Genomic DNA, 9,960 nt, shown 5'->3' on the forward strand with positions numbered 1-9,960 from the left:
TCCTTATTTAACCCCGGACCCATTTCTACTTTTGGGGAAATTAAGCCGAAGGGGAACATCATTTAGACTAAATAGACCACCTAGAACACATTTCTGACAAATAACCCCCCTAGTGTCAAATATCTGAAATGTGACTTATATGTCACATTGGGCTTTAATGGTAAAATAACTCTTATTTATAACTTAATTAATGAGGATGATGTTTTGGTTTAAATTACTTTGAACATTCTTTGAATTGAAGAATAAGAACATATTAACTCTATATAATTGAATCAGCTAAATTAACTGAGCAGATCATAATCATATTTCTAATTGTGCATAGGCTATATGTCACTTTGGGTTTACTGTGAAAGCTTAGGGTTAAAGTTCCGATGTGACATCAGTGTCACGGAGATGTTTGTCTAATTTGTTTCATATCAATTTGATCAAGAAATATTTCCACAACAGGTTAAATTTAATAAAGGACATGTTATGTAAACATTTTAATTCTTAAATGGCTTGAATTTTACCTTTAGCAACAACAACAAAAAGCTTTTGAAATGTAGCTCGTTCTGTCACATGTGTTAGCCTGGCACATGGACATCTTGGACATGTTGTCATGGGAACACAAAATCAAATGACCTAGCCCAGGACCCAGCAGACTGTTCAGTAAGCTATATAAGGAACCTTCCAGAACATTTAAAGTTCATGTGACACCCTTGTCACGTTGGGTCCTTACTAAAGTATTTTCTCTTTATTCATCGCTCTCAGTAATTTCTATAATTCCTGTAGATGGCAGCAGGGCATCAGGCAGAGAATGCACACGAAGAAGAAGAAGAAAAAGAAGAAGAAAAAGAATCCAAAGTTATGACCGGAAGTCTTTTTTCTGCCTCACGCTGTTGTTGATGCTGTTCTCACATTAGCTATTTCCTCCTTGAATCTGAAGGTAAACAACTCCCTTATACACCAAATAGATGGATATAATTCAGAGGAAAACACAAGTACAGTCCGCCCTTTGTTTTTATATATATTTGTCATGTTTATATGAGCTAACTGGCGGGCGTGGAAGCTAATATCTGTTAGCCGCATCTGGAGCTAGCGAGGTTAGCCTGTCTAGCTAACGCAATGAGAAAGCTCGATAGCAGGTGGAGAAACGAAAGCTAGTGGCAACACTTGGTAGGAAATGTAGCTTAAACTTTCCGTGACATTTATAAGTACACATGCCAAGCTAACACTGGTTTTATAAACGTGTGTACAGGTAGCTTTTCTAACGAGAAGGTTAAGTATCTAATGAGAGAACTTAGAACATGTCTAAGTTAGCTAACGTCTGTTCAAATAATCGCACCAGAATTATGATTGTTTGCCACTGTTATTAACAATCATAACTCCTAGACTTCAGTCCAGCTTGAACCAATACTTAGAAAGCAGTTACTTCATGTTAGTATGTAAAAACTGGTGCGTTGTTAATAGGTGGTGGAAGAAGTTGTGATTACTTAAGTAAAAGTGCCAGAGTGAGAATACTATCATATGTATTGTAAGTTCTAATTATTGATGAATTTAAGTTTTATCCAAGCTGTCAAAGGTGTTTTAATGACTGTTTATGCTGCAGGGTAGCTTGTCAATGTTACTCCAGGTGTAACTAAAGTCTGTATTTATGAATCAAAAGTAATAGTTCAAGTATGTGTTCATGAACCCTTAATTGTGACCTTGCCTCACTGTTATTGCCAGTATGACATTATGGTTTGTTCTACTTGTTGCAGGTACCAGAGATGAAAAAACAAGACACAGAAGAGTCTGCCACCCAGGGCAGTGAGGATCCAGCAACCGCAGGAGTGATGGAGGCAGCTGCACAAGACAACTTAGACAGCCCTAAAGAGTCTGAAGTACAGACACCACTGACAGAATCACTTCCTGAGGACACACAGCTACAGACGGACACACCTCAGCTGACGGACACACCGCCTCAGACGGACACACCTCTGCTGACGGACACACCGCCTCAGACGGACACACCTCAGCTGACGGACACACCGCCTCAGGATACATCACCTCAGACGGACACACCTCTGCTGACGGACACACCGCCTCAGACGGACACACCTCTGCTGACGGACACACCGCCTCAGACGGACACACCTCAGCTGACGGACACACCGCCTCAGGACACACCAACAAAGACAGACACACCGCAAGAGGATGAGGCGGGAAGTGAAGGTAGAGTCTGAATTATTTACATTGCAAATTGTATTTTCTAACAGTATTGACACTGTTACATGAGAACCATTGATAACATGACATAACAGTAGGGAGTTTTTGTTGGCGTTTCTCCCTGCTTCAAAGGGTTCATTGTTTAATGATTGATATCGGAAAGGTAAACAATTATGTTGTTTTTTTAACATTAAAGGGCTTTCTAAATGTTCTCATAGAGAGCTTAAATACTTCCTGTGATATTCATTGGTATCCCAGTTTGATGAATTAGCCACTTAAAATGTAATAGTAAGTCACCACAGAAATGATTAATGGTTTGCTTTTTAGGTGGAGGTAATCACATAGTTCATATAATGTCATGTGTCATTACAAAAATGCATATTGACTATACATGAGTTAGGGCTGAACGATATATCGTGTCATGGCGATAACCACACCGCAGGGACGTGCGGTTTTATTCTTTTTTGTTTTTTAAATGCTAACGCACTTTAGCACAGAATTCAAAATAAAGATACCCTTATTACTTATAGAAACTGCACATACAATATATCCGATTAAAGCTGAGACTCCACAGATTATTTAAGTATGTTATCATCATTAAGCGATCCGATCTCGCGACAGGGGAAGCAAACACAGACATCACAACACGTACCTTTACGGAGCTTTTACGGAAGATCGTCTCAGCCTAGCTATCAATCTGATCAAAAGACGTGTTCAATGGCATTAAAACGAGAAAAAACGCGGCTGAATCGGTTGATCCATAGGTTAATAATGTATCTGTGGCTTTGAAGCAATTGTTTATAATCCCTAATTCAATTTTTATGTAAAAATCGGAGCACAAAAGTTAGCTGCTAATGGTAGCCACCAGAGTGTATGCAGCTTCCGGTTTTGGCTACGCGTCACTCTCACTCCTTATAGAGAGCCGCAGTGACGCGTCCTTAAACCCGAAAGTAAACTTCTTTCGGTTCCTTCTTCAAAACCAATGCAAATTCTCCATAGGATTTTGGAAAATAGCTCGAAATAAGGTCTGTGGTCGAAACACATTTAAGAGAGGGATCACGTTTTGTTCAGCCGGATAATCTCCACATGTCAACCCTACTTTTATAATTTTTGAATCATAAATCTAGTCGCCAGAAGCAAAATGCTAACGTTATGCTATAAACGAACTACAAGCCAGTACAGAGGCAGGGCTGCTGTGGCTGCTTGCTACAAAAGGAAAACTTGCGCGGCTTGGTACTTGAGTGAGTGAAATGCAGGCTCTGCAAGTCACCGCTAGTTTGCAGACCATCAAAACACCGGTAAAAAATGAGCGAGGTACAGGAGGACAATACTTTGATCCGGTTAAATATAGTTAAAAAAAACGCAATATATATCGCAGGGGGGGAAAAAATCGCGATGTCAGGTTTTTTCAATATCGTGCAGCACTAATGAGAGTAACCCATGTGTCACTTCTGAGCCAAAAGTACGGCTCCGCCCACTTTTGGGTGGAAACAAAGCTGTCATTTGAATAGCGGTCAATACAAATTCTGAAGTTTTTGGCAATCCGATCAGAAATGTAAGAAAACCGTGGATTTTTTGATCTTCAAAGAGCCGATTCCGATGGCCAGACAGGCAAACAATTACATGAAATCATTGGAAATCGACGATCGGGCTCGATATATGGTTAAATATAGCAGTAGGCGATCGATGTCCATAGATGAGAGTAACAGCTACGTCACTTTACAGCCCCGCCCACTTTTCGGGGAAACCAACGCTGTCATTTGAACGGCGATCGAGCCTGAAGCCACAGAGCTCCTTTGCTCTTAGAGGAAGTACAGAAACATGTAACTCTGGATTTGTTTTAATGTTTGAGGAGAAATAAACAACACAGCAGCTTGTTGGCATGATAAAACTATTATTATCCGCTTCGCTCATGAGAGTAACAGCAGGCGGAAATTACAGCCTCGTCTACTGATTTTAATTTAACCATATATCGAGCCTGATCGTCAATTTCCAATGATTTAATGTAATGTTTGCCTGACTGGCCATAATCGACCTCTTTCATCCACGGTTCAATCCACGGTTTTCTTACATTTCTGATCGGATTGGCAAAAACTTCAGAATTTGTATTGGCCGCCATTCAAATGACAGCGTTGTTTTTCACCCAAAAGTGGGCGGGGCCGTAATTTTCGCCCGGAAGTGACGCATGTGTTACACTCATGTATCGTGAGTGTTCTTAAAGTCCTTGTTTCTCCCACTCCTCTGTGTGTAGTTGCCGAGGCGACCCTCTCTCAGAGTGACATGGCGGAGGCGCTGAGCCGGCAGCTGGAGGACATCCTCAGCATCTACTGCCGGGAGAGCCTCTCGGAGGACGGCAGCAGCGTGCCCAACGGCCAATCACACGGCCCGGTGCTCAACGGCCTGACCAGCGAGCGGAGGGGCGGTGGCAAGCCGGTGGGGAAAGTCAACGGAGCCGGTAACGGAGGGGAGAAGGAGCAGAAGAAGCCTCAGGACAAGAAGAAAGTGAAGGGTCTGGGTAAGGAGAAACATACGTCTCGACTTGACTTCATTCTGTTTGGGTCATCGTATCAGACTGTGTGGTGGATGCTGCAAAATGAACTTGAAATTTAAAGCATATTTGGAATGGTGGTGCAGTGATGAGGTATTTTTGTAGGCCTAAACCAAAAACATATCACAGCAACTGAAAGAATATTGCTTTTATTTTACTTTTTAATGGTTATTTCACATTATTATTTTTTTTATTTTTTTGTAAGAAGGGGTAGGTCAAATAAGATGTTCTTCTCCCTGCTCCTTTCCACCATGCGCTATGAAAAAAACAACCAGTATAAGTGTACATGTTTTGTTTTAAAACAACTGCCATGTGTGGATTAAATACATAAATATTAAGCATTGTGTTCCCCTTAAGACGAGGGAACCAGGAAGTGGTAAAATGCTGACTCATTTCCAGGTTTTAGGACACATTCCTGCACCACTCTTTAGTTTAGAAACTTTAGAAACATAATCTGCTAAATGCTTACTATTTCTGTTCAGTTTTCTAACATGCTCGGTTATACCGTCCTCTCTGGTTTCCTTTGTTCTGCAGGCAAAGAGATCACTCTCCTCATGCAGACTCTGAACACCCTGAGCACCCCCGATGAAAAGCTTGCAGGCCTCTGTAAGAAGTACGCTGAGCTGGTGAGTGTTTCCCGCAAATGGATTTCCTTTTTATTCAAAGGCTGATGCAAAGTCAGCTGACCCTAACTCTGGTGGCTTCTATGGAGGGCTGCTCCATGAGGGCAACAATCATAATCACGATCAGTGTTCCCCCCACCCCTCAAATAAGAAAATACATTCAAGTTCATGGCTACTGTAGACAACGTTCTTGTTGCTCTGTGTTGCGTTGTTAATGAGTGAGACACACCGGAGTTGAGGGTCTGTGGGGTTCATTCTCTCAAAAATATAATTTACAATTTAGCAGACGCCTTATTCCAAAGCGAGTTAAAATGACAGGGACATTCTCCCTGGAGTAACTGAGGGCTAAGTGCCTTACTCAAGGGCACACTAGCGGTGGTGTTCCAGTTGGGATTTGAACTCGCAACCTTCCGATCATCAGCCCACCTCACTATCCATTAGACCAGGGGTCGCGGGACCACGAGTGGGGGTCGCGAGATGATTACAAAATAAAAATTGAAAATAATTAATTATTTTTTGAATTTGTTTTATCTATTTAAAAAAAAAAATTTGTTATTAACGTGTGCATAGACATTTCTCAGGGGCATACTGGCCATTTGTAGAATGTCCCCGCAGCAAGGCTCCCCCTTTGACAATCCATTAGCGCAGTGTTTCTCAAACCTTTTCAAACCAAGGACACTTAACCAATAAAAAACACTCACGGACCACCTGACTCCACAAATATCCCAAAACAATAGGCCTGCTCACCACTCCAACAGTATATAACAAATTACAGCCTAATAATGACAGCTTAATTTCTCTAAATCGCCTCGTTCACACATTACATCAACAATACAAATACAACTACAGATTATATAAGTATTTAGTTCAAATAAGATTTAAAATGCTCACAGGTTTTAAACCTCTTATGAAATGTAGATTACATTTATTACGGAGTTTATGTCCGAGCCGACAGACTCACAGATGGTTGGCTACTGAGAGAAATGCAAAATACACCGCATAGTACGACACAAACCTCCGCTGTGGATTTTCAAAACAAAATACAGGGTGTGGTGCGGTGCCCCCACAAAGAGCATACAATTATGTGGGAAACACTGCTATATCATGCATGGGCTGTAATCAAATGATAAAGAGATTACAAATTGCATCAAATGAAAGCTGCCATTTGAATGTTGGCAGGCTGAGACCAGCTGGATCTTGTTTGACATTGAAACACCTTAACAACCTGTGTGTGTGTGTGTGGCAGCTGGAGGAGCACCGTAACACCACAAAGCAGATGCGAGTGCTGCAGAAGAAGCAGAACCAGGTGGTGCTGGAGAAAGACAACCTGAGGACCGAGCACAGCAAGGCCATCCTCGCCCGCAGCAAGCTGGAGAGTCTGTGCCGGGAGCTGCAGCGACACAACCGCACGCTGAAGGTACCAGAACACCCCCCCCACCCCCCCGTTAGATACAAGGGATCCAGGAGGATAGACACAAAGTGCTGTACAGTCAAACAAACAAACAAACAAACAAACATACAAAAAAATCACACAGCTCACACACCTTAAAACAAGTACAAGTAAAAACAATAGACAATTTAAAAGCAACAATCTAAAAGATGTCAATACGCTTATTAGTCCTCCGATTAGCTTTCTTCATTCGATGCATTTACTCCAGGTCTTAGACAGGTTTCTTTGTGGAGGTGCATTACAACAAGAGTAAGCTTCCTACAGGATAATTGTGCAACGCTACATAAACAATCCTTCTGCACACGTTATACATCTTCCACCTGTAGGAGGAGGGGGTGCAGAGGACTCGTCTGGAGGAGGAGAAGAGGAAGGAAGTGACCTCACACTTCCAGGTGACTCTGAACGACATCCAGGCTCAGATGGAGCAGCACAACGAGAGGAACGCCAGCCTGAGGCAGGAGAACACGGAGCTGGCGGAGAAACTGAAGAAGCTCTATGACCAGTACAAACTGAGAGAAGAGGTGAGTGCAGTGTGGGAGCTCTCTTTAAAGGTCCCCTATTATTCTGTTCTTCATCAATATATTATAGGTCTCAGATATACACAGACATGTCTCTGAAGTGTTTGGCTCCAAACACCAAACAGATCATTGCAGCATTACCCATAATTCCCTCTGTTTCAGCCCTGTTTCCAAAGTGCTGATTCTCTGTTTGTTACTTTAGATGAAAATAAGGAGCCCCTCCCCACGCCCCTCTGAGAGACATTTGGTTACAAAGAATGCAAGAGGCACTTTCAGACCAAGTACTTTTCCCCGGAATAGTTCCCGGAACTTTTATTTCCTGGAACTATCGCGTTCACACCGGAATAAGTTCCCTGAGGGAGGATTAGGCAAATGAAGTCCCGGGTAAATCGCTAGAACGCCGACACCTTCTCATCTCCACCGCTCCCATGTTTTTTTTTGTGTTGCCATAAGTTAGTCTCTCTCTGTTGGTGCGCTGGGCTAATGCTAATAATGCTAATGCGAGCAAATAAAATGGCGGCTTCACAAAATCTTTTCAAAGTTTTACGGGCCGTGGTTTGCAATTCGCCCAGCCAATCAGAAATTGGAACAAAGGTTCTAGTTTCAGATCAGTTTGGTGTGAACGCAAAATCCCAGGAACTGTAGGAACTATTCCTGGGAAAAGTACTCGCCTAATGGTGCTCTAGGAGGAGATTCAGGTGATAATGTGGGGGGGGGGGGTTACCTTGGTTGCTGATTGGCCAATGGTTACACAAGCCAAACAATCGTTATGACATCATAAAGTGGCCAAAATCTGATCAGCTCATTTTCAGACAAGTTTTTATAGAAATAGATCAAAAAGAGAGAGAATCTTTGTTCCTGAAACTTTCAGAGTCTCTTTCCACAGAGGGGACACATGTTGATGTAGAAGAGACATGAAGAAGAGGGGACACATGTTGATGTAGAAGAGACATGAAGAAGAGGGGACACATGTTGATGTAGAAGAGACATGAAGAAGAGGGGACACATGTTGATGTAGAAGAGACGTGAAGAAGAGGGGACACATGTTGATGTAGAAGAGACATGGAGAAGAGGGGACACATGTTGATGTAGAAGAGACATGAAGAAGAGGGGACACATGTTGATGTAGAAGAGACATGAAGAAGAGGGGACACATGTTGATGTAGGAGAGACATGAAGAAGAGGGGACACATGTTGATGTAGAAGAGACATGAAGAAGAGGGGACACATGTTGATGTAGAAGAGACGTGAAGAAGAGGGGACACATGTTGATGTAGAAGAGACATGGAGAAGAGGGGACACATGTTGATGTAGAAGAGACATGAAGAAGAGGGGACACATGTTGATGTAGAAGAGACATGAAGAAGAGGGGACACAAGTTGATGTAGAAGAGACATGAAGAAGAGGGGACACATGTTGATGTAGAAGAGACATGAAGAAGAGGGGACACATGTTGATGTAGAAGAGACGTGAAGAAGAGGGGACACATGTTGATGTAGAAGAGACATGGAGAAGAGGGGACAGATGTTGATATAGAAGAGACATGAAGAAGAGGGGACACATGTTGATGTAGAAGAGACATGGAGAAGAGGAGAGACATGGAGAAGAGGGGACACATGTTGATGTAGAAGAGACATGGAGAAGAGGGGACACATGTTGATGTAGAAGAGACATGGAGAAGAGGGGATACATGTTGATGTAGAAGAGACATGGAGAAGAGGGGACACATGTTGATGTAGAAGAGACATGGAGAAGAGGGGACACATGTTGATGTATAAGAGACATGAAGAAGTGGATTTGGCATAATTGGTGACATTGAAAGGAATGTCCTAGAACTCAGAATAGTGTTTCCCACAGTTTGACTGGATGTGTGACAGGCGCTCTCTCCCTCTGACCCCAGCACATAGACAAAGTGGTGAAGCACAAAGACCTGCAGCAGCAGCTGGTGGACGCCAAGCTGCAGCAGGCCCAGGAGCTGCTGAAGGAGTCGGAGGAGCGCCACGACAGAGAGAAACACTTCGTAAGGACCCACTTAAAGGCACTCACACTTTACTCAATACACGTCCTGATGTTATGCTTTAATGTCCCGATTATTTCCCCTCGTCTCCTCAGCTGCTGAAAGAAGCGGTGGAGTCTCAGAGGATGTGTGAGCTGATGAAGCAGCAGGAAGTCCACCTCAAGCAGCAGGTTTCCCATCAGTCTTTGCTCCCGCTTTAATAACTCCACCGTGATTGGCTCTTTGTTATTAACGTGTTGCATCCTAACATGATCAAACCTGTCGTTGCAGCTGTCACTGTACACGGAGAAGTTTGAAGAGTTTCAGAGCACTTTGTCCAAGAGCAACGAGGTCTTCACCACGTTCAAACAGGAGATGGAGAAGGTGAGGGGTCTGGGGGAGTGTAAGATGGAGGGGAGGATGATTTGTGTTTAGCTGTAGCTGGGTGTGACGGTCTTATTTCCTTTAACAGATGACTAAAAAGATCAAGAAGCTGGAGAAGGAGACGGCCATGTACCGGTCCAGGTGGGAGAGCAGCAACAAGGCTCTGCTGGAGATGGCAGAGGAGGTACGGCAGTTCATTTGTTTTTATTGTCAAACTCTGAACAGAAATGCTTCTTTACACTGAATGGAATTGG

The 9,960-nt window shown here is 43.0% G+C and overlaps 1 protein-coding gene across 1 annotated transcript in view; it reads left to right on the forward strand.

The window, feature by feature from the left end:
• Positions 1 to 711: 711 nt before the first annotated feature.
• The window catches only part of txlna (taxilin alpha), a gene marked incomplete at its 3' end in the record, with an annotated part of 11,764 nt that continues 2,515 nt past the window's right edge, over positions 712 to 9,960 (forward strand). Inside the window, exons 1-10 of the mRNA XM_079654590.1 lie at positions 712 to 925; positions 1,740 to 2,193; positions 4,439 to 4,702; positions 5,270 to 5,361; positions 6,605 to 6,775; positions 7,135 to 7,329; positions 9,227 to 9,346; positions 9,439 to 9,513; positions 9,614 to 9,706; positions 9,795 to 9,890. Coding sequence (XP_079510716.1) covers positions 1,749 to 2,193; positions 4,439 to 4,702; positions 5,270 to 5,361; positions 6,605 to 6,775; positions 7,135 to 7,329; positions 9,227 to 9,346; positions 9,439 to 9,513; positions 9,614 to 9,706; positions 9,795 to 9,890 — 1,551 coding nt within the window. The 5' untranslated portion in view covers positions 712 to 925; positions 1,740 to 1,748. The remainder of the gene's footprint in view (positions 926 to 1,739; positions 2,194 to 4,438; positions 4,703 to 5,269; positions 5,362 to 6,604; positions 6,776 to 7,134; positions 7,330 to 9,226; positions 9,347 to 9,438; positions 9,514 to 9,613; positions 9,707 to 9,794; positions 9,891 to 9,960) is intronic.

The sequence above is a fragment of the Notothenia rossii genome, assembly GCF_949606895.1.
Source record: "Notothenia rossii genome assembly, chromosome: 10".
NCBI classification, from domain to species: domain Eukaryota; kingdom Metazoa; phylum Chordata; class Actinopteri; order Perciformes; family Nototheniidae; genus Notothenia; species Notothenia rossii.